Source organism: Pimephales promelas, chromosome 1 (assembly GCF_988280905.1).
Source record: "Pimephales promelas chromosome 1, fPimPro1.hap1.1, whole genome shotgun sequence".
NCBI lineage: Eukaryota > Metazoa > Chordata > Actinopteri > Cypriniformes > Leuciscidae > Pimephales > Pimephales promelas.
Window position 1 is genome coordinate 28289608 of NC_142769.1, and position 27784 is coordinate 28317391.

General features: G+C 40.2%; 3 protein-coding genes across 5 annotated transcripts; 1 reads left to right on the forward strand and 2 right to left on the reverse strand.

Moving 5' to 3' along the window:
• The first annotated feature begins 217 nt into the window (after positions 1-217).
• On the forward strand, positions 218-25352 carry ncf2 (neutrophil cytosolic factor 2). Of its 3 annotated transcripts, none has more exons than XM_089129375.1 (14): positions 221-1386; positions 1557-1639; positions 2923-3031; positions 3295-3429; positions 3964-4071; positions 4203-4262; positions 4370-4413; positions 4720-4861; positions 23734-23802; positions 24010-24129; positions 24263-24414; positions 24499-24610; positions 24769-24877; positions 24992-25352. In XM_089129375.1, the coding sequence occupies exons 1-14, from the start codon at positions 1213-1215 to the stop codon at positions 25111-25113; spliced, it is 1539 nt and encodes a 512-aa protein (XP_088985501.1). In that variant the 5' UTR covers positions 221-1212; the 3' UTR covers positions 25114-25352. The 3 variants fall into 3 exon arrangements, with proteins under 3 accessions (XP_088985502.1, XP_088985501.1, XP_088985500.1); XM_089129374.1 differs by having other exon boundaries at positions 1196-1386; positions 24010-24111; XM_089129376.1 differs by lacking the exon at positions 23734-23802 and having other exon boundaries at positions 218-1386.
• LOC120482016 (uncharacterized) lies at positions 16245-18161 on the reverse strand. The gene is made up of 5 exons (XM_089129380.1): positions 17627-18161; positions 17467-17526; positions 17305-17381; positions 17084-17202; positions 16245-16969 (listed from the first exon to the last, which is right to left on the reverse strand). Exons 2-5 carry the CDS (start codon positions 17502-17504, stop codon positions 16895-16897), a joined length of 309 nt encoding a protein of 102 aa, XP_088985506.1. The 5' UTR covers positions 17505-17526; positions 17627-18161; the 3' UTR covers positions 16245-16894.
• LOC148998442 (2-(3-amino-3-carboxypropyl)histidine synthase subunit 2-like) lies at positions 25345-27784 on the reverse strand. The gene is made up of 4 exons (XM_089129378.1): positions 27350-27784; positions 26251-26934; positions 25900-26091; positions 25345-25783 (listed from the first exon to the last, which is right to left on the reverse strand). Exons 1-4 carry the CDS (start codon positions 27651-27653, stop codon positions 25626-25628), a joined length of 1338 nt encoding a protein of 445 aa, XP_088985504.1. The 5' UTR covers positions 27654-27784; the 3' UTR covers positions 25345-25625.

The following is a 27784-nucleotide window of genomic DNA, read 5'->3' on the forward strand; positions in this document are numbered from 1 at the left end:
ACGGCGCTATACTACGCACATGGCACCCTTTATCGTTAATATTCACGCGAACCCAAGGCGTCATAAATCCTTTTGCGTAATATGAGACTACCCTATACCCCACACCTAAACCTACCCATCACAGCGCGTGTTATATTAACGATAACGGGTGCCATGTGCGTAGTATAGCGCCGTTTTGTCATATAGCGTTCTATATGGAGCTAAATGATGAGAATGCCATATAAAATCACAACAATCCAATGACTGATGGCGCAGGCGCTGCCTTGACGCTCTTACGTCGGCATATTATATTAGCGCGCATTATCTGATTTCATTGTGTGAAATGATTTCCAGGCAGTAGCGTAGAGTGGAGTTCAACTCTAGTCTACATTGATGAGCAGAGTAGTGGGAGCGGCCTGTGGAACTGAGCATTGCAATGCACTATGGGGATTGTGGTCTACAATCCACGAGCACTAAAAAAGTAATTTTCCGCCTTTTATAGGCCAAGAAGGACCCAAATTATAAATTTATGATACTATTCTACTACATATATGACCCACTTGCAATACATTTCATGTCTCCACAGGTGGAATTACCCTTTAATATCGTACCCCACAATGATATATGATCAATATAAGTAATGGCCATATTCCAGTATGTCATGTAAATGCTTTATCCCAAATGCTGTTGGATTGAGCCATTATCTAAACCAGCAGTATTAATTTTGGGTCATGTATTCCTTTTTAGGAATATCCATAACAGAGTATTCAATAATATCTGTCTGTCTATAATAATGACCCTGATTTTTCGGACATACTGTTGTTAGATATTTTTATAAGCGTTGGAATACCATCTAAATACCAAAGCACATCATTTAGTGGCATGTGAATGTGTCATCATATTACCATCTGATACAATCATTGTACCATGACACCACAACACTCTTGGTGTAGAGACAAAACATGCCTCACTCTTAAAAGCTTAACAAAATAAGAGCCTGCTACCTTTGGTTAGATTAACTTATTAATTAGTATGCCTCACTAACACCGAAAAAAGTGAACTCAAATGGCAAGTGAGGAAACAAATAAAAAGCAAGTGACGTAAAGCTGATCACTTCCTCTCTCTCAGAGGGGATGGGCTTGTTCTCTAAGATAACTTTTAGATTCCCTCTACTGGGCTCACAATAGAGAAGTACACCATTAATTTGTTCATTGTTAAGTCTTCTGAGGGAACATGTCATTTGTAAGCACCCTCCGTCAGTGGGACGAGGCCGTGGCTTGTGTGGAGCAAAGAGACCCAGACTCTGCTCTCAGGATATTCCTCAACATTGAGGAGAAAAACTCCAAGATTGCCTTCAACATTGGCTGTCTTTATTTGAACAACCATGAGCTGGATGAAGCTGAAAAGGTACAGTTACTGGGCAGATTAAGTGTTTTATACTACTTTTTAGGATATGTTCTTTAAATTGATTTGAAGATGTTTTTTTTTACTACTTTAAAAAAATGTGGCTGTAAAAAGGGAAGTAAAAGTGGTTTCACTCTTTACGGGGAACTTTTATTTCTGTCATACATCTTAAGGCATTTGATGGAAGTATTGGCAAAGATGAACACCTGGCGGTGGCCTTTTTTCAGAGAGGAGTTGCATTCTACAAAAAGGAAAGGTAAGGCAATTACCATCTCTTCATGACACATTAAGAAATATAGGAAAATATTGTGGAATATATTCAATACATTTACATAAATGGAAAACTAGTGCTTATATTTTTCAATATATACCATGGCCTTGCATGGCTATATATATATATATATATATATATATATATATATATATATATATATATATATATAATAGCGGTAAAGACAAAATCTGCACTACAGGTTTTTACATGTACAGTAATAGCTTTATTTAAACATTCAATTAATTTATCTTTCAACAGTTAACACTTGTTTTGTCATAAAGCTGAACATAAATTATCTCAATTTATTGTTTGAATAGTTACACATTTCATATGAAAATATGTGTGATGTAATATTTAATAAAATAAGTGTTCATTGAAAACAAATTAAAAGTTTAGGTTTTCTGGACAATTGGATGTCTAATTGAAGAGTTCAGATGCAAAAGCCTCTAAATGCCATTTGAAATTTTCTTCTTTAATGATGATTTTTATGAAACTTGTATAGTTAAGTTCAGTAATTTCACTTAAATGGCAATGATAATTACCTATTAATTGTTATTTAAGTGAAATTACTGAACTTAAATATACAAGTTTGCTAAAAATTATCATTAAAGAAGAAAATTTCAAATGGCATTTAGAGGCTTTTGCATCTGAACTCTTCAATTGTTAATGTCATGGCAACATGGTAGGTGGAAAATTAGATTGGTGCTTTATGTAGGCTACTATAAATAAATATAAATAATACATAGATATCACAATATATATTTTCCTCACAATTGAGTACCAAGTGACACCTGTGAACTGACAATTAACCAATGACAAGACACATGGCAGGATCACATGACAAACAGGGACACATGACAGACATGGAACATGACATGAACAAACCAAAATGTGACAGAGACAAGACCAAATCGTGACAATAGGCTATATATTTAAACACACAGGACCACATTTTATCTCATGTATCTACAGTATATATTAAAGAATGATATTAATGAATATAAAATTACATACATTGCGATATATATATGTAAATATGTTGTCACCAATTTCAATATATGGCAATTCCTCATATATTTTTTGTATATATTGTGATATATTAACACAATGTATTATTCATTATATTTTCAATATACATTAAAAAATGTAATACACTGATCATTAATATAGCCTATAAGAAAATATATTTTCTTTTGCATAAGGGACAACCCAGCACATTCTGTTTCTCTTTTGCCACTTCTTCATCTTCATAATTGTATCTACAGGTTTGAAGAGTCTCTTCTAGATTTCCAACAGGCGTTTAAGCAATTAAGAGGAAATCAACTAATAGATTACAAACCTCTGGGGTTGAGACATAAACTGTATGCTTGTGAGGTAAGGCAAGAGTTGTGCCATGCATTTAACAATTTGCATAGAATCTTGTTTTTCACCTTTTTCGATTTTATACACATAATAGATGTGATGTGAATGACTCATGATTTATTAGTGATGCACTTGATTCATTATTTAACATGTACTGTATTTAGCATGACTTTATCATTGGCAAAGCTTTCCCCCATAATGCTAAAGCAAAAGTCGAACCAACAAGCTCTCAGTTCATTCTCTGATGCTGCTGTTTTGTCCCATGTAACATTTAGGTGCTGCACAACATAGGGCTGGTACAGGCTCAGTTGGGAAAATGGGAAAAAGCTCAAGAAAATCTTCTTACTGCTCTGAGCCTGAGGGCAGATGCCAAATTCAGCCATATTGACCACGCTCTGGATGCCATACTGGTCTGTCTGCTAAAGTCATCCACTTAATTATCAGTAGAATTTTAAACATGATTTGAAAATTACTGACAGAAATGTAGCCGTATAAAGTTGCCACCCACATTGGATGTTTTTTTTAATTATAGTCATGAAGTTTATCTCAAATCTAAAGTGTGCGCTCATGTGTGCTGTTGTTCTTTTGTAACATATTGCAGTTTTAACTAAAATTGGGTTGAATTGCATAATTTGTTGCATAATCGGTGGTTATAGGATTTGTAGGAAGTTGTGTAAGTTTCAGGAAGGACAAAATTCAAAAAAGACAGATGAAGTCATGCTTCATCAGTGTGCATGTGTTATTCTTCATAAGCATTTTAATATAAAGCATTTAAAATGACATATTTTAAAACTGTTGCATCAGGATAACCTTAAAAGGTAAGAACAAAATTAAAAACAGTTATATTACGCTGATATAGCGCAACCCAGCGTGAATTGTATGCTGTGGTTGTCTTGATGCATTGTTTTAAACTAAGTCTACACATTGTGATTTCATCTTTCCAGAAGCAGAAGCTCTTCCCTCTGGTAGAGATTCGAGTAGGGCTGCTATTCAAACCCAATAAGCACTATGTGGCAGAGCTGGAGAAAAAAGACTATCTTGGAAAAGCCAAGGTACCCATTATTATCAAATTAATACAGCGTGCAATCACTAAAACCTTTGTCCACTTACTGAAACGACCCCTTTCCTATTTGGCCATTAAACTTGACAAAACTGATTAAGACTATTGTTTTTCTTTTCATAGGTTGTATCTTCTATTGTACCTGCAGATCAGTTTTCTGGTTTTGCTCCACTTCAGCCTCAAGTAAGTAGTGATGTTAACAGTAGTATAGAATAACTGAGAGAGGTGTGAATATATGTTAATGCTTAACCAATTTTAATGACCACATAAATTGTGTATTGTTTACGTAGGTTGACAATGTTCCTTCCACACCAAAAGTCCCAGAAGTACTAAGGTAAAAATAATTCAAGGTCATGTTTAAAATGAAGAACAATATTTAATGCATATAAACCTCAAACTCTCTACAACTTAAACATAAGCTATATGCAGTTTGGGGAGTTATTGTATCATTTTGTTTTGTGTATATCATGTGTCTGCATAACTCTGCAAATCACAATAGATATTTTGAAGAATGTAAGTAACCAAACATTTGACAGTAGTCGTTGACTTGAAATATATACTATTGAAGTCAGTGGCAGAATTGTAATTTTTGGATGAACTATTCAAAACTATCAGTAAATGTAAATGTCATATTCAACAGGGTATTTGAAGGTGTGCCACACACTGTTCTCTATGAGTTTGTTCCTGAGACCAAAGAAGAGCTGGCTGTGTTGCCTGGAAACATTGTCTTTGTTCTTCAGAAAGGAGCAGACAACTGGGCATTTGTTGTTTTCAATGAGAAGGTACATTTTTGGTAAATTATCATAGAGTGCAGCATACCCGGCGCTATGGGCGGGCCTTAGGGGGCCGGGCCCGTCTACCGAGCGCCTGTGCCCCCCTCTCCATGCAATTTGCAATTAATAAATTTTAAAAAGAAATTTATTTTAAAAATAATGTATTGAATAACTCATGCGGAGATTCCACTCCCAAAAACGTCGACTTCAGCTGTATTAAGAACATGAGTGGGCCAGTTATTTTTATTACTCTTCTTAAGTTGCACCAGCCCTGACACAATGCTAAATCATAAAACAGATATGTACAATAACATTACGATATCCTTTAATCGATTTAAATAGTTATTGATTTAGGTTTATGTGGTCATTCAATTACGCCTTTATATTTGTATTAAACGTGAATGTAAATAATGGTCCAGGGGTAGAACTTTTGCCAAGCGTGCCAGAGATTCTGGGTTCTAATCCGTCCTAATAACATTTTTTTTTTCCATCAAAACTGATTATGTTTATCAGTGGTTGTATATCAGGCATAGGTAAAACATCTTCAGAACATTTTGTGTTTTAATTTCACCGTAATGAATAGAGTCTCTCCACAACGGATTGCGCGTCCGAGTGAAGACTGTGCGCAAGCCAGAAAAAAAAAACACATTAGCCTATCCGCGCCAGCGGCAACGAGCATTAATTTGAACAGTTGATTTTAAAAACACATTTCAGCGCTAGATCGTCTCTTATTTAAAAAACGAACGAAACGAATGCTCTGCTAGTTAACTGAAGATGTTTTGTTTATTTGTATTGGTACATTCGTGCCGGAATGTTTCAAAAGTGGTGGGTACAATATCGACGGTGGGGACATATCCCACCCGCAAATTACGCCTGGTACTTGAAATCGGCGTAATAGTTGTTTTTTGTCCTATAGAAAAATGTATTGGATGTCATAATTAGGCCCCCCCTACAATATTAAATGCCCGTCCATTGGTTTGTTTCTGCAGCCGGCTCTGCTCATGGCCCTCTATCAGAATCCAGAGTTTTGGGAAGATTGGAGAAACTTAATTTTTCGCCCCCCAAAAAAAAAAACGTAAGGGGTACCACTGTCGTTTTTTTTTTCGTGTCGAATTTTTGAGTTTCGATATCTCAGCTCTGGAAGGGGCTAGAGCCTCCATTTTTGCACTCAGGTCTAAGTCTCATGGCCCTCTATCAGAATCCAGAGCTTTGGGAAGACTGGAGAAACGATATCTCAGCTCTGGAAGGGGCTAGAGCCTCCATTTTTGCACTCAGGTCTAAGTCTCATGGCCCTCTATCAGAATCCAGAGTTTTGGGAAGATTGGAGAAACTTAATTTTTCGCCCAAAAAAAAAAACTGTAAGGGGTACCACTGTCGTTTTTTTTTTCGGGCCGAATTTTTGAGTTTCGATATCTCAGCTCTGGAAGGGGCTAGAGCCTCCATTTTTGCACTCAGGTCTAAGTCTCATGGCCCTCTATCAGAATCCAGAGCTTTGGGAAGATTGGAGAAACTTAATTTTTCGCCCCAAAAAAAAAAACGTAAGGGGTACCACTGTCGTTTTTTTTTTCGGGCCGTATTTTTGAGTTTCGATATCTCAGCTCTGGAAGGGGCTAGAGCCTCCATTTTTGCACTCAGGTCTAAGTCTCATGGCCCTCTATCAGAATCCAGAGTTTTGGGAAGATTGGAGATACTTAATTTTTCGCCCAAAAAAAAACGTAAGGGGTACCACTGTCGTTTTTTTCGGGCCGAATTTTTGAGTTTCGATATCTCAGCTCTGGAAGGGGCTAGAGCCTCAATTTTTGCACTCAGGTCTAAGTCTCATGGCCCTCTATCAGAATCCAGAGTTTTGGGAAGATTGGAGAAACTTAATTTTTCGCCCAAAAAAAAAAACGTAAGGGGTACCACTGTCGTTTTTTTTCGGGCAGAATTTTTGAGTTTCGATATCTCAGCTCTGGAAGGGGCTAGAGCCTCCATTTTTGCACTCAGGTCTAAGTCTCATGGCCCTCTATCAGAATCCAGAGTTTTGGGAAGATTGGAGAAACTTAATTTTTCACCCGAAAAAAAAAAACGTAAGGGGTACCACTGTCGTTTTTTTTTTTCGGGCCGAATTTTTGAGTTTCGATATCTCAGCTCTGGAAGGGGCTAGAGCCTCCATTTTTGCACTCAGGTCTAAGTCTCATGGCCCTCTATCAGAATCCAGAGTTATGGGAAGATTGGAGAAACTTAATTTTTCACCCGAAAAAAAAAAACGTAAGGGGTACCACTGTCGTTTTTTTTTCGGGCCGAATCTTTGAGTTTCGATATCTCAGTTCTGGAAGGGGCTAGAGCCTCCATTTTTGCACTCAGGTCTAAGTCTCGTGGCCCTCTATCAGAATCCAGAGTTATGGGAAGATTGGAGAAACTTAATTTTTCACCCGAAAAAAAAAAACGTAAGGGGTACCACTGTCGTTTTTTTTTTTCGGGCCGAATTTTTGAGTTTCGATATCTCAGTTCTGGAAGGGGCTAGAGCCTCAATTTTTGCACTCAGGTCTAAGTCTCATGGCCCTCTATCAGAATCCAGAGTTATGGGAAGATTGGAGAAACTTAATTTTTCACCCGAAAAAAAAAAACGTAAGGGGTACCACTGTCGTTTTTTTTTTCGGGCCGAATTTTTGAGTTTCGATATCTCAGTTCTGGAAGGGGCTAGAGCCTCCATTTTTGCACTCAGGTCTAAGTCTCATGGCCCTCTATCAGAATCCAGAGTTTTGGGAAGATTGGAGAAACTTAATTTTTCGCCCAAAAAAAAAACCGTAAGGGGTACCACTGTCGTTTTTTTTTCGGGCCGAATTTTTGAGTTTCGATATCTCAGCTCTGGAAGGGGCTAGAGCCTCCATTTTTGCACTCAGGTCTAAGTCTCATGGCCCTCTATCAGAATCCAGAGTTTTGGGAAGATTGGAGAAACTTAATTTTTCGCCCCAAAGAAAAAAAACGTAAGGGGTACCACTGTCGTTTTTTTTTCGGGCCGAATTTTTGAGTTTCGATATCTCAGCTCTGAAAGGGGCTAGAGCCTCCATTTTTGCACTCAGGTCTAAGTCTCATGGCCCTCTATCAGAATCCAGAGTTTTGGGAAGATTGGAGAAACGTAATTTTTCGCCCAAAAAAAAAAACGTAAGGGGTACCACTGTCGTTTTTTTTTCGGGCCGAATTTTTGAGTTTCGATATCTCAGCTCTGGAAGGGGCTAGAGCCTCCATTTTTGCACTCAGGTCTAAGTCTCATGGCCCTCTATCAGAATCCAGAGTTTTGGGAAGATTGGAGAAACTTAATTTTTCACCCGAAAAAAAAAAACGTAAGGGGTACCACTGTCGTTTTTTTTTTCGGGCCGAATTTTTGAGTTTCGATATCTCAGCTCTGGAAGGGGCTAGAGCCTCCATTTTTGCACTCAGGTCTAAGTCTCATGGCCCTCTATCAGAATCCAGAGTTATGGGAAGATTGGAGAAACTTAATTTTTCACCCGAAAAAAAAAAACGTAAGGGGTACCACTGTCGTTTTTTTTTCGGGCCGAATCTTTGAGTTTCGATATCTCAGTTCTGGAAGGGGCTAGAGCCTCCATTTTTGCACTCAGGTCTAAGTCTCGTGGCCCTCTATCAGAATCCAGAGTTATGGGAAGATTGGAGAAACTTAATTTTTCACCCGAAAAAAAAAACGTAAGGGGTACCACTGTCGTTTTTTTTTTTCGGGCCGAATTTTTGAGTTTCGATATCTCAGTTCTGGAAGGGGCTAGAGCCTCAATTTTTGCACTCAGGTCTAAGTCTCATGGCCCTCTATCAGAATCCAGAGTTTTGGGAAGATTGGAGAAACTTAATTTTTCGCCCAAAAAAAAAAACGTAAGGGGTACCACTGTCGTTTTTTTTTCGGGCCGAATTTTGGAGTTTCGATATCTCAGCTCTGGAAGGGGCTAGAGCCTCCATTTTTGCACTCAGGTCTAAGTCTCATGGCCCTCTATCAGAATCCAGAGTTTTGGGAAGATTGGAGAAACTTAATTTTTCGCCCCAAAGAAAAAAAACGTAAGGGGTACCACTGTCGTTTTTTTTTCGGGCCGAATTTTTGAGTTTCGATATCTCAGCTCTGAAAGGGGCTAGAGCCTCCATTTTTGCACTCAGGTCTAAGTCTCATGGCCCTCTATCAGAATCCAGAGTTTTGGGAAGATTGGAGAAACTTAATTTTTCGCCCAAAAAAAAAACGTAAGGGGTACCACTGTCGTTTTTTTTTCGGGCCGAATTTTTGAGTTTCGATATCTCAGCTCTGGAAGGGGCTAGAGCCTCCATTTTTGCACTCAGGTCTAAGTCTCATGGCCCTCTATCAGAATCCAGAGTTTTGGGAAGATTGGAGAAACTTAATTTTTCGCCCAAAAAACAAAACATAAGGGGTACCACTGTCGTTTTTTTTTCGGGCCGAATTTTTGAGTTTCGATATCTCAGCTCTGGAAGGGGCTAGAGCCTCAATTTTTGCACTCAGGTCTAAGTCTCATGGCCCTCTATCAGAATCCAGAGTTTTGGGAAGATTGGAGAAACTTAATTTTTCGCCCCAAAGAAAAAAAACGTAAGGGGTACCACTGTCGTTTTTTTTTCGGGCCGAATTTTTGAGTTTCGATATCTCAGCTCTGAAAGGGGCTAGAGCCTCCATTTTTGCACTCAGGTCTAAGTCTCATGGCCCTCTATCAGAATCCAGAGTTTTGGGAAGATTGGAGAAACTTAATTTTTCGCCCCAAAGAAAAAAAACGTAAGGGGTACCACTGTCGTTTTTTTTTCGGGCCGAATTTTTGAGTTTCGATATCTCAGCTCTGAAAGGGGCTAGAGCCTCCATTTTTGCACTCAGGTCTAAGTCTCATGGCCCTCTATCAGAATCCAGAGTTTTGGGAAGATTGGAGAAACTTAATTTTTCGCCCAAAAAAAAAACGTAAGGGGTACCACTGTCGTTTTTTTTTCGGGCCGAATTTTTGAGTTTCGATATCTCAGCTCTGGAAGGGGCTAGAGCCTCCATTTTTGCACTCAGGTCTAAGTCTCATGGCCCTCTATCAGAATCCAGAGTTTTGGGAAGATTGGAGAAACTTAATTTTTCGCCCAAAAAACAAAACATAAGGGGTACCACTGTCGTTTTTTTTTCGGGCCGAATTTTTGAGTTTCGATATCTCAGCTCTGGAAGGGGCTAGAGCCTCAATTTTTGCACTCAGGTCTAAGTCTCATGGCCCTCTATCAGAATCCAGAGTTTTGGGAAGATTGGAGAAACTTAATTTTTCGCCCCAAAGAAAAAAAACGTAAGGGGTACCACTGTCGTTTTTTTTTCGGGCCGAATTTTTGAGTTTCGATATCTCAGCTCTGAAAGGGGCTAGAGCCTCCATTTTTGCACTCAGGTCTAAGTCTCATGGCCCTCTATCAGAATCCAGAGTTTTGGGAAGATTGGAGAAACGTAATTTTTCGCCCAAAAAAAAAAACGTAAGGGGTACCACTGTCGTTTTTTTTTCGGGCCGAATTTTTGAGTTTCGATATCTCAGCTCTGGAAGGGGCTAGAGCCTCCATTTTTGCACTCAGGTCTAAGTCTCATGGCCCTCTATCAGAATCCAGAGTTTTGGGAAGATTGGAGAAACTTAATTTTTCACCCGAAAAAAAAAACGTAAGGGGTACCACTGTCGTTTTTTTTTTCGGGCCGAATTTTTGAGTTTCGATATCTCAGCTCTGGAAGGGGCTAGAGCCTCCATTTTTGCACTCAGGTCTAAGTCTCATGGCCCTCTATCAGAATCCAGAGTTATGGGAAGATTGGAGAAACTTAATTTTTCACCCGAAAAAAAAAAACGTAAGGGGTACCACTGTCGTTTTTTTTTCGGGCCGAATCTTTGAGTTTCGATATCTCAGTTCTGGAAGGGGCTAGAGCCTCCATTTTTGCACTCAGGTCTAAGTCTCGTGGCCCTCTATCAGAATCCAGAGTTATGGGAAGATTGGAGAAACTTAATTTTTCACCCGAAAAAAAAAACGTAAGGGGTACCACTGTCGTTTTTTTTTTTCGGGCCGAATTTTTGAGTTTCGATATCTCAGTTCTGGAAGGGGCTAGAGACTCAATTTTTGCACTCAGGTCTAAGTCTCATGGCCCTCTATCAGAATCCAGAGTTATGGGAAGATTGGAGAAACGTAATTTTTCACCCGAAAAAAAAAAACGTAAGGGGTACCACTGTCGTTTTTTTTTTTCGGGCCGAATTTTTGAGTTTCGATATCTCAGTTCTGGAAGGGGCTAGAGCCTCCATTTTTGCACTCAGGTCTAAGTCTCATGGCCCTCTATCAGAATCCAGAGTTTTGGGAAGATTGGAGAAACTTAATTTTTCGCCCAAAAAAAAAACCGTAAGGGGTACCACTGTCGTTTTTTTTTCGGGCCGAATTTTTGAGTTTCGATATCTCAGCTCTGGAAGGGGCTAGAGCCTCCATTTTTGCACTCAGGTCTAAGTCTCATGGCCCTCTATCAGAATCCAGAGTTTTGGGAAGATTGGAGAAACTTAATTTTTCGCCCCAAAGAAAAAAAACGTAAGGGGTACCACTGTCGTTTTTTTTTCGGGCCGAATTTTTGAGTTTCGATATCTCAGCTCTGAAAGGGGCTAGAGCCTCCATTTTTGCACTCAGGTCTAAGTCTCATGGCCCTCTATCAGAATCCAGAGTTTTGGGAAGATTGGAGAAACTTAATTTTTCGCCCAAAAAAAAAAACATAAGGGGTACCACTGTCGTTTTTTTTTCGGGCCGAATTTTTGAGTTTCGATATCTCAGCTCTGGAAGGGACTAGAGCCTCAATTGTTGCACTCAGGTCTAAGTCTCATGGCCCTCTATCAGAATCCAGAGTTTTGGGAAGATTGGAGAAACTTAATTTTTCGCCCAAAAAACAAAACATAAGGGGTACCACTGTCGTTTTTTTTTCGGGCCGAATTTTTGAGTTTCGATATCTCAGCTCTGGAAGGGGCTAGAGCCTCAATTTTTGCACTCAGGTCTAAGTCTCATGGCCCTCTATCAGAATCCAGAGTTTTGGGAAGATTGGAGAAACTTAATTTTTCGCCCAAAAAAAAAAAACGTAAGGGGTACCACTGTCGTTTTTTTTTCGGGCCGAAGTTTTGAGTTTCGATATCTCAGCTCTGGAAGGGGCTAGAGCCTCCATTTTTGCACTCAGGTCTAAGTCTCATGGCCCTCTATCAGAATCCAGAGTTTTGGGAAGATTGGAGAAACTTAATTTTTCGCCCAAAAAAAAAAACATAAGGGGTACCACTGTCGTTTTTTTTTCGGGCCGAATTTTTGAGTTTCGATATCTCAGCTCTGGAAGGGGCTAGAGCCTCCATTTTTGCACTCAGGTCTAAGTCTCATGGCCCTCTATCAGAATCCAGAGTTTTGGGAAGATTGGAGAAACTTAATTTTTCGCCCAAAAAAAAAAACGTAAGGGGTACCACTGTCGTTTTTTTTTTCGGGCCGAATTTTTGAGTTTTGATATCTCAGCTCTGGAAGGGGCTAGAGCCTCCATTTTTGCACTCAGGTCTAAGTCTCGTGGCCCTCTATCAGAATCCAGAGTTTTGGGAAGATTGGAGAAACTTAATTTTTCGCCCAAAAAAAAAACGTAAGGGGTACCACTGTCGTTTTTTTTTCGGGCCGAATTTTTGAGTTTCGATATCTCATCTCTTGAAGGGGCTAGAGCCTCCATTTTTGCACTCAGGTCTAAGTCTCATGGCCCTCTATCAGAATCCAGAGTTTTGGGAAGATTGGAGAAACATAATTTTTCGCCCAAAAAAAAAAAACATAAGGGGTACCACTGTCGTTTTTTTTTCGGGCCGAATTTTTGAGTTTCGATATCTCAGCTCTGGAAGGGGCTAGAGCCTCCATTTTTGCACTCAGGTCTAAGTCTCATGGCCCTCTATCAGAATCCAGCGTTTTGGGAAGATTGGAGAAACTTAATTTTTCGCCCAAAAAAAAAAAAAACGTAAGGGGTACCACTGTCGTTTTTTTTTCGGGCCGAATCTTTGAGTTTCTATATCTCAGCTCTGGAAGGGGCTAGAGCCTCCATTTTTGCACTCAGGTCTAAGTCTCATGGCCCTCTATCAGAATCCAGAGTTTTGGGAAGATTGGAGAAACTTAATTTTTCACCCAAAAAAAAAAACGTAAGGGGTACCACTGTCGTTTTTTTTTTCGGGCCGAATTTTTGAGTTTCGATATCTCAGCTCTGGAAGGGGCTAGAGCCTCCATTTTTGCACTCAGGTCTAAGTCTCATGGCCCTCTATCAGAATCCAGAGTTATGGGAAGATTGGAGAAACTTAATTTTTCACCCGAAAAAAAAAACGTAAGGGGTACCACTGTCGTTTTTTTTTTTCGGGCCGAATTTTTGAGTTTCGATATCTCAGTTCTGGAAGGGGCTAGAGCCTCCATTTTTGCACTCAGGTCTAAGTCTCGTGGCCCTCTATCAGAATCCAGAGTTTTGGGAAGATTGGAGAAACTTAATTTTTCGCCCAAAAAAAAAAACGTAAGGGGTACCACTGTCGTTTTTTTTTCGGGCCGAATTTTTGAGTTTCGATATCTCAGCTCTGGAAGGGGCTAGAGCCTCCATTTTTGCACTCAGGTCTAAGTCTCATGGCCCTCTATCAGAATCCAGAGTTTTGGGAAGATTGGAGAAACTTAATTTTTCGCCCAAAAAAAAAAAACGTAAGGGGTACCACTGTCGTTTTTTTTTCGGGCCGAATTCTTGAGTTTCGATATCTCAGCTCTGAAAGGGGCTAGAGCCTCCATTTTTGCACTCAGGTCTAAGTCTCATGGCCCTCTATCAGAATCCAGAGTTTTGGGAAGATTGGAGAAACTTAATTTTTCGCCCAAAAAAAAAAACGTAAGGGGTACCACTGTCGTTTTTTTTTCGGGCCGAATTTTTGAGTTTCGATATCTCAGCTCTGGAAGGGGCTAGAGCCTCCATTTTTGCACTCAGGTCTAAGTCTCATGGCCCTCTATCAGAATCCAGAGTTTTGGGACGATTGGAGAAACTTAATTTTTCGCCCAAAAAAAAAAACATAAGGGGTACCACTGTCGTTTTTTTTTCAGGCCGAATTTTTGAGTTTCGATATCTCAGCTCTGGAAGGGGCTAGAGCCTCCATTTTTGCACTCAGGTCTAAGTCTCATGGCCCTCTATCAGAATCCAGAGTTTTGGGAAGATTGGAGAAACTTAATTTTTCGCCCAAAAAAAAAAACATAAGGGGTACCACTGTCGTTTTTTTTTCGGGCCGAATTTTTGAGTTTCGATATCTCAGCTCTGGAAGGGGCTAGAGCCTCCATTTTTGCACTCAGGTCTAAGTCTCATGGCCCTCTATCAGAATCCAGAGTTTTGGGAAGATTGGAGAAACTTAATTTTTCGCCCAAAAAAAAAAACGTAAGGGGTACCACTGTCGTTTTTTTTTTCGGGCCGAATTTTTGAGTTTTGATATCTCAGCTCTGGAAGGGGCTAGAGCCTCCATTTTTGCACTCAGGTCTAAGCCTCGTGGCCCTCTATCAGAATCCAGAGTTTTGGGAAGATTGGAGAAACTTAATTTTTCGCCCAAAAAAAAAACGTAAGGGGTACCACTGTCGTTTTTTTTTTCGGGCCGAATTTTTGAGTTTCGATATCTCATCTCTTGAAGGGGCTAGAGCCTCCATTTTTGCACTCAGGTCTAAGTCTCATGGCCCTCTATCAGAATCCAGAGTTTTGGGAAGATTGGAGAAACTTAATTTTTCGCCCCAAAGAAAAAAAACGTAAGGGGTACCACTGTCGTTTTTTTTTCGGGCCGAATTTTTGAGTTTCGATATCTCAGCTCTGGAAGGGTCTAGAGCCTCCATTTTTGCACTCAGGTCTAAGTCTCATGGCCCTCTATCAGAATCCAGAGTTTTGGGAAGATTGGAGAAACTTAATTTTTCGACCAAAAAAAAAAACGTAAGGGGTACCACTGTCGTTTTTTTTTCGGGCCGAATTTTTGAGTTTCGATATCTCAGCTCTGGAAGGGGCTAGAGCCTCCATTTTTGCACTCAGGTCTAAGTCTCATGGCCCTCTATCAGAATCCAGAGTTTTTGGGAAGATTGGAGAAACTTAATTTTTCGCCCCAAAAAAAAACGTAAGGGGTACCACTGTCGTTTTTTTTTTCGGGCCGAATTTTTGAGTTTTGATATCTCAGCTCTGGAAGGGGCTAGAGCCTCCATTTTTGCACTCAGGTCTAAGACTCATGGCCCTCTATCAGAATCCAGAGTTTTGGGAAGATTGGAGAAACTTAATTTTTCGCCCAAAAAAAAAAACGTAAGGGGTACCACTGTCGTTTTTTTTCGGGCCGAATTTTTGAGTTTCGATATCTCATCTCTGGAAGGGGCTAGAGCCTCCATTTTTGCACTCAGGTCTAAGTCTCATGCCCCTCTATCAGAATCCAGAGTTTTGGGAAGATTGGAGAAACTTAATTTTTCGCCCAAAAAAAAAAACGTAAGGGGTACCACTGTCGTTTTTTTTTCGGGCCGAATTTTTGAGTTTCGATATCTCAGCTCTGGAAGGGGCTAGAACCTCCATTTTTGCACTCAGGTCTAAGTCTCATGGCCCTCTATCAGAATCCAGAGTTTTGGGAAGATTGGAGAAACTTAATTTTTCGCCCAAAAAAAAAAACGTAAGGGGTACCACTGTCGTTTTTTTTTTCGGGCCGAATTTTTGAGTTTCGATATCTCAGCTCTGGAAGGGGCTAGAGCCTCCATTTTTGCACTCAGGTCTAAGTCTCGTGGCCCTCTATCAGAATCCAGAGTTATGGGAAGATTGGAGAAACTTAATTTTTCACCCGAAAAAAAAAAACGTAAGGGGTACCACTGTCGTTTTTTTTTTTCGGGCCGAATTTTTGAGTTTCGATATCTCAGTTCTGGAAGGGGCTAGAGCCTCCATTTTTGCACTCAGGTCTAAGTCTCATGGCCCTCTATCAGAATCCAGAGTTTTGGGAAGATTGGAGAAACTTAATTTTTCGCCCAAAAAAAAAACGTAAGGGGTACCACTGTCGTTTTTTTTTTTCGGGCCGAATTTTTGAGTTTCGATATCTCAGCTCTGGAAGGGGCTAGAGCCTCCATTTTTGCACTCAGGTCTAAGTCTCATGGCCCTCTATCAGAATCCAGAGTTTTGGGAAGATTGGAGAAACTTAATTTTTCGCCCCAAAAAAAAAAACGTAAGGGGTACCACTGTCGTTTTTTTTTCGGGCCGAATTCTTGAGTTTCGATATCTCAGCTCTGAAAGGGGCTAGAGCCTCCATTTTTGCACTCAGGTCTAAGTCTCATGGCCCTCTATCAGAATCCAGAGTTTTGGGAAGATTGGAGAAACTTAATTTTTCGCCCAAAAAAAAAAACATATGGGGTCACTGCGTGAAAAGAGCTGTAATCGGGCATGTAAAACTCCTGAGTACTCCTGTGTACTCCACAAATAAACGTGTGTATACGGGAGTTTGCTGTCCCGTCACACAATCCCGAAAACTCCTGGATATGTACCAAGTTTGGAGCACAGCAGGGAGCCACTAGGGCCATCAGCTACCATGGTGAATAATCCCCAGGTCGGGGTCAATGCAAGGGAACATTAGCATTTCACACCTTTGGGACACAAGGCAGTGGCTTCCTTCAATTGGTCAGAGATCTTACATAGGATTGGGTGCTCAATGCTTTGTCCCTCCTCTAAACCCCCACACTATTGGTCCAGTTTATGGCCCCATTTGGGTTTATTATTACTCATTATTAATATTCATTGTCATTGGTGTTCATGGTTATAATGTCAAGACAATCAGATAGACAAAGTTGAGTTTGTTATTTTTATTATTTGTAAATGACACTGGGCACATGGCATATATATTTATATACACACAGTCAAAACTCTATATATATAAAAAAAACATTAGCACAGAATACATTTTACTATTAGTCATACAATAAATAACCCCATATTATATATAAGGCCTGTGTATAATATATGCAAAACAATATAATAACCCGAACAACCCACACCGACTTTCCATCCAATATGGCATCCTACTCTTCAGACATGTGGTTCCAGATAGCTGCATCTTCCTCTGTCTGGAGAACCCCAGTCCTGCAGCTCAGTAGCTGCAAAATGGGAGGGAAAAAAGTAATTAAACCACTGAAAATATCAAATGTGTTGGGGTGGGAGCCTCTCCCAGGCTGAGGGTTTTACTCAGATTTATATGTATTTATACTTACTCTTCTTTTTCTTTGTCTCATGAGCATAATGATCCTGCTGTCCTCCATCTTGTCTTTGTTCTCATCTTGGGCCATCCTGTAACCCCTTCTAACAGTTTCAAAATATGTCTTGCAGGATGCTAGAGAGATGGAGATAGAGAGGGGGAGAATATGTTTATTTGTAACTAACTAATCTATACAGTTAAAAAGTTGTTGCCTTGGTACATTCTCTTGTGACTTACCTTTAACAACAGCAGGATCTACGTCTGGTACAGCCATTAAAAAGATTATGACCTCGAGGTTGTGGGGGGAGGATAGACTGTGAAGCAGTAATTAAAGAAGCTTGATTAAAAATATAATTTAGAAGAAAAGACTGTTATGAAAGCATAGTTTTAAAGATATACCTTGTCTGTGCGTCATTTGTGTATGTTGTTTTCCCCATTGTGCAATCTCCATACAGCTTCCTGTAAAAATCCAACATAGTATGAGGGCTCAATTCGAATAGATTTATAAATAAAGCACACAAAGTTAAGCAGACACTGTGATGGTCAGAAAATAACTTACCGCAACAGAATTATTCCCAGCTCTCTTTAATTTCTTTGAAGCAGGCTCCTCTTTTGCCTCTTTGAGCTCATTGATGTCAGCCTCCATCTTATCCAACCTCATGTCCATCATCTCCAGCTTTTCAAATATCCTCTTCAAACTTTCATTTGCCATATACACCAGTCTGTTTTCGTTCGGACTCAGAGATTTAATAGCCATATTGTCCCTATGTAAAGGAGTAACATCTCCACTCTGCTCTCCGTAACACTTGTTGAAGATTGACACAATGTAAAGCCTATCACCTTTCCTGAATACTAATGAGGGGGGCAGGGGAATAGGGGCAAACTTGAGCCAGTCCCAAAACAAATTAGCATTTAAAAAGCCAAGCCATCAACTAACAGCATGTGGTCAGACAAGTTCCTGTTTCCGGGCCTTTACAGGCATTTACAGGTACGCATAACAAAGTTCCAAAGATCCCTGCCAAACAGCACATTTCGCGGGCGTTTTCATTGTCCGAATTCTCCCGTATACACACCTTTTGACGCAGTGGGTACCACTGTCGTTTTTTTTTCGGGCCGAATTTTTGAGTTTTGATATCTCAGCTCTGGAAGGGGCTAGAGCCTCCATTTTTGCACTCAGGTCTAAGTCTCGTGGCCCTCTATCAGAATCCAGAGTTTTGGGAAGATTGGAGAAACTTAATTTTTCGCCCAAAAAAAAAACGTAAGGGGTACCACTGTCGTTTTTTTTTCGGGCCGAATTTTTGAGTTTCGATATCTCATCTCTTGAAGGGGCTAGAGCCTCCATTTTTGCACTCAGGTCTAAGTCTCATGGCCCTCTATCAGAATCCAGAGTTTTGGGAAGATTTGAGAAACTTAATTTTTCGCCCCAAAGAAAAAAAACGTAAGGGGTACCACTGTCGTTTTTTTTTCGGGCCGAATTTTTGAGTTTCGATATCTCAGCTCTGGAAGGGGCTAGAGCCTCCATTTTTGCACTCAGGTCTAAGTCTCATGGCCCTCTATCAGAATCCAGAGTTTTGGGAAGATTGGAGAAACTTAATTTTTCGCCCCAAAGAAAAAAAACGTAAGGGGTACCACTGTCGTTTTTTTTTCGGGCCGAATTTTTGAGTTTCGATATCTCAGTTCTGGAAGGGGCTAGAGCCTCCATTTTTGCACTCAGGTCTAAGTCTCGTGGCCCTCTATCAGAATCCAGAGTTTTGGGAAGATTGGAGAAACTTAATTTTTCGCCCAAAAAAAAAACGTAAGGGGTACCACTGTCGTTTTTTTTTCGGGCCGAATTTTTGAGTTTCGATATCTCAGCTCTGGAAGGGGCTAGAGCCTCCATTTTTGCACTCAGGTCTAAGTCTCATGGCCCTCTATCAGAATCCAGAGTTTTGGGAAGATTGGAGAAACTTAATTTTTCGCCCCAAAAAAAAAAACGTAAGGGGTACCACTGTCGTTTTTTTTTCGGGCCGAATTCTTGAGTTTCGATATCTCAGCTCTGAAAGGGGCTAGAGCCTCCATTTTTGCACTCAGGTCTAAGTCTCATGGCCCTCTATCAGAATCCAGAGTTTTGGGAAGATTGGAGAAACTTAATTTTTCGCCCAAAAAAAAAAACGTAAGGGGTACCACTGTCGTTTTTTTTTCGGGCCGAATTTTTGAGTTTCGATATCTCAGCTCTGGAAGGGGCTAGAGCCTCCATTTTTGCACTCAGGTCTAAGTCTCATGGCCCTCTATCAGAATCCAGAGTTTTGGGAAGATTGGAGAAACTTAATTTTTCGCCCAAAAAAAAATACATAAGGGGTACCACTGTCGTTTTTTTTTCAGGCCGAATTTTTGAGTTTCGATATCTCAGCTCTGGAAGGGGCTAGAGCCTCCATTTTTGCACTCAGGTCTAAGTCTCGTGGCCCTCTATCAGAATCCAGAGTTTTGGGAAGATTGGAGAAACTTAATTTTTCGCCCAAAAAAAAAACGTAAGGGGTACCACTGTCGTTTTTTTTTTCGGGCCGAATTTTTGAGTTTCGATATCTCATCTCTTGAAGGGGCTAGAGCCTCCATTTTTGCACTCAGGTCTAAGTCTCATGGCCCTCTATCAGAATCCAGAGTTTTGGGAAGATTGGAGAAACTTAATTTTTCGCCCCCAAAAAAAAAAACGTAAGGGGTACCACTGTCGTTTTTTTTTCGGGCCGAATTTTTTAGTTTCGATATCTCAGCTCTGGAAGGGTCTAGAGCCTCCATTTTTGCACTCAGGTCTAAGTCTCATGGCCCTCTATCAGAATCCAGAGTTTTGGGAAGATTGGAGAAACTTAATTTTTCGCCCAAAAAAAAAACGTAAGGGGTACCACTGTCGTTTTTTTTTCGGGCCGAATTTTTGAGTTTCGATATCTCAGCTCTGGAAGGGGCTAGAGCCTCCATTTTTGCACTCAGGTCTAAGTCTCATGGCCCTCTATCAGAATCCAGAGTTTTGGGAAGATTGGAGAAACTTAATTTTTCGCCCCAAAAAAAAAACGTAAGGGGTACCACTGTCGTTTTTTTTTTCGGGCCGAATTTTTGAGTTTTGATATCTCAGCTCTGGAAGGGGCTAGAGCCTCCATTTTTGCACTCAGGTCTAAGTCTCGTGGCCCTCTATCAGAATCCAGAGTTTTGGGAAGATTGGAGAAACTTAATTTTTCGCCCAAAAAAAAAAAACGTAAGGGGTACCACTGTCGTTTTTTTTTCGGGCCGAATTTTTGAGTTTCGATATCTCATCTCTGGAAGGGGCTAGAGCCTCCATTTTTGCACTCAGGTCTAAGTCTCATGGCCCTCTATCAGAATCCAGAGTTTTGGGAAGATTGGAGAAACTTAATTTTTCGCCCAAAAAAAAAAACATAAGGGGTACCACTGTCGTTTTTTCTTCGGGCCGAATTTTTGAGTTTCGATATCTCAGCTCTGGAAGGGGCTAGAGCCTCAATTTTTGCACTCAGGTCTAAGTCTCATGGCCCTCTATCAGAATCCAGAGTTTTGGGAAGATTGGAGAAACTTAATTTTTCGCCCCAAAAAAAAAAAACGTAAGGGGTACCACTGTCGTTTTTTTTTCGGGCCGAATTTTTGAGTTTCGATATCTCAGCTCTGGAAGGGGCTAGAGCCTCCATTTTTGCACTCAGGTCTAAGTCTCATGGCCCTCTATCAGAATCCAGAGTTTTGGGAAGATTGGAGAAACTTAATTTTTCGCCCAAAAAAAAAAACATAAGGGGTACCACTGTCGTTTTTTTTTCGGGCCGAATTTTTGAGTTTCGATATCTCAGCTCTGGAAGGGGCTAGAGCCTCCATTTTTGCACTCAGGTCTAAGTCTCATGGCCCTCTATCAGAATCCAGAGTTTTGGGAAGATTGGAGAAACTTAATTTTTCGCCCAAAAAAAAAAACGTAATGGGTACCACTGTCGTTTTTTTTTCGGGCCGAATTTTTGAGTTTTGATATCTCAGCTCTGGAAGGGGCTAGAGCCTCCATTTTTGCACTCAGGTCTAAGTCTCGTGGCCCTCTATCAGAATCCAGAGTTTTGGGAAGATTGGAGAAACTTAATTTTTCGCCCAAAAAAAAAAAACGTAAGGGGTACCACTGTCGTTTTTTTTTTCGGGCCGAATTTTTGAGTTTCGATATCTCAGCTCTGGAAGGGGCTAGAGCCTCCATTTTTGCACTCAGGTCTAAGTCTCATGGCCCTCTATCAGAATCCAGAGTTTTGGGAAGATTGGAGAAACTTAATTTTTCGCCCAAAAAAAAAAACGTAAGGGGTACCACTGTCGTTTTTTTTCGGGCCGAATTTTTGAGTTTCGATATCTCAGCTCTGGAAGGGGCTAGAGCCTCCATTTTTGTACTCAGGTCTAAGTCTCATGGCCCTCTATCAGAATCCAGAGTTTTGGGAAGATTGGAGAAACTTAATTTTTCGCCCAAAAAAAAACGTAAGGGGTACCACTGTCGTTTTTTTTTTCGGGCCGAATTTTTGAGTTTTGATATCTCAGCTCTGGAAGGGGCTAGAGCCTGCATTTTTGCACTCAGGTCTAAGTCTCATGGCCCTCTATCAGAATCCAGAGTTTTGGGAAGATTGGAGAAACTTAATTTTTCGCCCAAAAAAAAACGTAAGGGGTACCACTGTCGTTTTTTTTTCGGGCCGAATTTTTGAGTTTTGATATCTCAGCTCTGGAAGGGTCTAGAGCCTGCATTTTTGCACTCAGGTCTAAGTCTCATGGCCCTCTATCAGAATCCAGAGTTTTGGGAAGATTGGAGAAACTTAATTTTTCGCCCAAAAAAAAAAAACGTAAGGGGTACCACTGTCGTTTTTTTTTCGGGCCGAATTTTTGAGTTTCGATATCTCAGCTCTGGAAGGGGCTAGAGCCTCCATTTTTGCACTCAGGTCTAAGTCTCATGGCCCTCTATCAGAATCCAGAGTTTTGGGAAGATTGGAGAAACTTAATTTTTCGCCCAAAAAAAAAAACGTAAGGGCTACCACTGTCGTTTTTTTTTTTCGGGCCGAATTTTTGAGTTTCGATATCTCATCTCTGGAAGGGGCTAGAGCCTCCATTTTTGCACTCAGGTCTAAGTCTCATGGCCCTCTATCAGAATCCAGAGTTTTGGGAAGATTGGAGAAACTTAATTTTTCGCCCAAAAAAAAAACGTAAGGGGTACCACTGTCGTTTTTTTTTTCGGGCCGAATTTTTGAGTTTCGATATCTCAGCTCTGGAAGGGGCTAGAGCCTCCATTTTTGCACTCAGGTCTAAGTCTCATGGCAGTAAATGAGAACAGACCTGAGAGCTGAAGTTCAATGTCAAAAGAACATTCCAGTGGCATGCTAATATCAACTTACACTCACCGGCCAGTTTATAAGGTACACCAGGTCAACTGCTTCACAAGATGTAAACAACACTGGTCCAGAAGCACTTCCTGTTTCAGTTTGTAACTTGTTTTCTTTATTTCACATGTATTTTCACATGTTTGTTTAACTTTTTGATACAGTTTTAAATGTTCTGTTGGTTGTATTTTATCCCAGCTTTTATGTAGTGTTAAAAAACTGAAACAGGAAGTGCTTCTGGACCAGTGTTGTTTACATCTTGTGAAATGGTCTATATAATCAGTCAATCACAAGGCAGCAATTAATAGACGTATGATTTGCTAAAACTGTTTAAAACTGAGCATCAGAATGGGAAAGAAAGGTGATTTAAGTGACCGGTCGGGGGTAGTGTGGTTGTTGGTGCCAGATGGTACAAAAATTGATCTACTGGGATTTTCACGCACAACCATCTCTATGCTTTACAGAGAGTAGGCTAAAAATAAATATCCAGTGAGCGGCATTTCTGTGGGCGAAAATGGCTTATGTCAGAGGAGAATGGTCAGACTGGTTCAAGCTGATAGAAATTCAACAGTAATTCAAATAAGGACTAGTTCAACCGAGGTCTGCAGAAGAGCATATCTGAACGCACAACACGTCGAAATTTGAAGCAGATGCAGCAGTAGAAGATCACACCGGGTCCCACTCCTGTCAGCTTATAACAGAAAACTGAGGCTACAATTCACACAGGCTCACCAAAACTGGAGATCAGGAAAAAGCTGTCTGGTCTGATTCAGATTGCGGGGTCAGAATTTGGCTTAAACAACATGACAGCATGGATCCATCCTGCCTCGTATCATCGGTTCATGTTGGTGGTGTAATGGTGTGGGGGATGTTTTCTTGGTACACTTTGGGCCACTTAGTACTAATTGGGCGTTGTTTAAATGCCACAGCTGAACTGAGTATTGTTGCTGAGTATTGGTCCCTTTATGACCAGAGTGACCCATCCTCCGATGGCTACATCCAACAGGGTAACACGCCTTGTCAGAGCACTAATTCTAGAGCACCCTTGGGATGTGGTGGAACAGGAGATTTGCATCATGGATGTGCAGCCCACAAATCTGCAGCAACTGAATGATGCTGTCATAACAAGATAGACCAAAATCTCTGAGGAATGTTTCCAGCACCTTGTTGAATCTATATCATGAATATTTAAGGCAGCCCAACTTGGCACTAACAATGTGTACCTAAGTGGCCAGTGAGTGTATAAGCAGAGAGAATGATCCTCTATTTTGTGTTTAATTTTTTGTTTTGTTTTCTGGTTATTTTCCAGCGAGGTCTTGTACCTTATAATTTCCTTGAACCATTGGATATTGTTACAATGACATCAAAACCAGTACAGGTAATTGCCTTGTGATTGAACATGCAGTTTTCCAAAACGGTAATTTGTAATAATATCAAAATACAGGTGCACAGAGGTGAACTGTATATAGATTTATGACTCAAACCACTTAAATGTTGTTGTTGGGATCCATGTTCAAAAGCTACTCCCGTTTAATTGAGCTAAATTACTTTTTTTTTTTTCATTTCCAACATCTACAACTTATAGATTGAACCAGTAAATGAAAATGATGATATACCAGCTCCACCAAGAAGAGCAGCACCTAGTAGACCAGTGGGAACAGATGGCCTGAAAACAGTGGTTGGAGAGGTTCAGTATTTCATTACAGTACATACAGTCTATTAACTGTAACCTGATATCAACTGACATAACTATCAAACAATGCTTCCATTGTATATCAAAAAGCCAACTTTTATTAGATGTAAGAATTATTTCTCAAGTTCGACTATATTCCTCACAGACTAGCAATGCCAGTGAATTCTCAGGCTGCATTGTGAAAGTACACTTTCAGTTCACCATTGCTATCAGCATTGCACCTGGACAGCCATATGGAGTCATTCTTCAGATGATAAGCTCTAAACTGAAGTTGCCTGCGTCAACGTTAATTTTACGGTAACTATAATAGTTATAACATTCCCAGCACTGTATTAGCATATTTCAGGGAGAAATAAAATGTGGTTGCGATGTACCTTTCAGGTACACCAAGGAAGGCTTGGATAAGAGGGTGATTATTGAGGACTCTGAAATGGAGGCTGTGTGGAATAGTGTGAAGGATGGTCGTCTTACGCTGTGGTGTTCAGTGACAGAGGTAAAGACTTGACTCAACTAAATGATCACATAATATAGCTTAGTCATATAACAGCTGAGTGTACATTATACCTTACAAATAGTAATATCAACATAAAACAGCTTTGCCAGGAACTAAACATTTATTTTGTGGCCCCTCCCAAACCTGCTGTCCGAAAGGGTAAAACTGTGCCTCATGAGAAAGTGGTTGCGCTTTACTCTTATGACTCAACTACCCCAGAGGATCTGGGTTTCAAACAGGGAAACATCATCACAATTCTTTCAAAAGGTAGGAACTGACACTGTGATACTTGTATTTCACTAATATGTACATAAAATAGAGTATGACTAAGAACTAAGGCATTCTTGAGATGAATTTCTGTTTTTTTTCTTTCATTTTCAGTAAATGATGAGTGGCTTGAGGGTCAATGCAACGGAAAGATTGGCATATTCCCATCAACCTTTGTCAAAACACTTAATGGGGATCGAAATGTAAATGAATGTTCAACCAATAGTTGCAACTAATGTGTTGTTTTACACATATTTGGCATGCTTAAATTTAAACAGTTGTTAAAGGGGGAATTTTTTAAAAACATTTTGTTAAACTCAGGCCAGAGCTTTCTCATGCTCATCCCACTTTGATTGTATAGAATGTCAGACTAGATCATACATTGAGATCATAGTTTAATTAAAAAAAATGGTTTTATTCTGTTTTAATGTATCATTTTAAACAAGACAAGATTAAAACACATTGACATCAGTTACATTTTTCTTTATTGTTCTATAGATTGCTACCATAGAGTAGCACAATACATTCTTTACATTCTAATATTTAACAAATATGAATGTACCTTCCATGATATTTGAACAGCAGCAAAAGAAACACTTGCTATTATCAAGACTTAAAAACATGTCTCCAAAATTGTTTTTATTACTGACAATTAAATCCTCTTCAAAACACTGATGTGATTCATGAGCTGTGAGTGTGAAGATGGTCCTCAGATGATTTCCTGCGACAGTCTAATAGTAAGTGTGTGTTATGATTTTTGAGGAGATGTTATAACATCTTTATTATCCACACCTTCCTCCTCATAAGCGATTGCAATGCCTCTCCGTCCCTCCACAGCTTTCAACACAGGCGTCTGCCCCAGTTTGGGCTCCAGTCCCTGCCAACTACGGCCAGCCAAAAATGATGCTGCAAAACAAAAAGATCCTGATTATATTCTGCATTTGCATGAGTCAAATGTTTTATTAAAAAGGTGATAAGATTACTTCCGCAACTACAGTTCAGTATGGCGTCAGACTCAATACCTGCAGTGTTAGTATTGGCCACAGTGAGAGTCTGATTCCTGGGCACAAGTGAAGACGAGACTGCACCATTTATTTTCTCAGATGAGGCGGTGGAACAGGCTCGCAGGGCTCCAGTGATAAGAGAGACGTCTGTGCTCTCTTCCTCAATGACAGACTCGTTTGGTTCAGGGAAAACCACATGACTGCTTCCATCTATAATAAAGGTTTCTCATTAGATGCTCAGAACAATACTACGTGTGGACAGGCACATATACTGACATCATTTAAAGCCAATAAGCAACACATTATCAATAACACAATGCTTTTCTAGTGCTCTATAGTATGATTTATTAAAATGATGCAATGTCATACCAGGCAGTAAATCTCTGAAGTCTGTGATATATTCTCCAGTCCACTCTCTTTGCTTATTGCAAGCCAACTCCATCTCAAAGGGAGTCACCACGGGTCTGTAGAATTCACTTGAATCCAGCAGAGAGTTCTCTGGACAGGCGACCAGCACGTACACATCAACTTCCAAGAAGTTGGCGAGCTTGGGAACATTGATCTTTCCCATAGCAAACATATAGCTCTTCTTGCCTGCTTTGTGAATTATGTCTTTCAGCTGCTCTATGATGGTCAGATAATTAGCGACGCCCAGGGTGCCCACCAAAATGCCCACCACGCTGGCATCTTTAGCCCGCTCTATGGCATAATAGCGTTTCATAAGGGCCTTGTTGATTTTAACCGATTCCACTCGTCCTGTGCACGTTTCTGGATTGAATGAGCTGAAGGCACAGTGGTTCCAGGTCATCATGAAGTTTGTCAGAGTCAGGCCCTCCTGGCCAATGTAAAACATACTGTAATCATCAACACTCTGCCCCTTTTTTACACTAAACTGTCTGCCAAACTTGGAAATGACTCCATCATCCTGTGAATTCAAGTGATCACTGTTCACACAGCTGTCCTTTATCAGTTCAGCACTGCAGGAATGATCTGTTTTTAGAAGAGATACCGCAACATTGGGGTAGATATCACTCAAAAGCGTCCTGAGATCACCTGAGGACAGACGATATAAATGAACACACAACATTCACAATGGTATAAATCAAAGGTGTCCTGCTCCTGCAGGGCCGCAAACCTACAGAGTTTAGCTCCAAGCCAAATTAATCACACCTGAAGCAGCTCTATTTGATGGGACAGCCATTGGTGTATTGATGTCTGAAACCATAGCAGACATTATCAAATACAATTATTTAATCTCATGATGCACTGAAATAATGAGTGTACAACTGATGTACAAATAACTTTCTTGTCAGTCAAACCCATTAAATGTAATTTTACAATTTCGGATACAGCCCGAGAGACTTCAAGGCAGGTGTGTTGGGGAACATTGGAGCTCAACTCTGCACACCACTCGCCCCCAGCAGTAGGATTGGACACCCGTGTGCATAGATTGAACAGTAACAATTACCTATAGCATGTGAATAGGTGACATCATACAGTATGATCACATGACTTTGGCGGTCAGGGTAAAGCTCTTTAAAGGCTGCAACACACTGCTGGACATCTATAGGTCTTTTCCCAAACACATGCAGAAGAGGTAGTCGTCTGCATGGGCTGAGGCAAGATGGCCCATAATGCACTATACAGTCTGCTCTTACATGTTCTGCTGCTACCTCATCCACACAACAGCTGAAAAGGAAATAAACAGGTCTGGGAGTCAGAATTAGCCACACAATATTTTTTGGTAATAATTTCAATTTTTTACAATGCATGTTTCATTAGAATGGTAGGAAACTTGGTGCTTTTTATGGCACTTGTTTTATAAATACACAAAAAAATGGACATGATTAGAAAAGTCTTAAAAATACAAAATATGTATGGCTATATAGAGCCTCCATTTTTG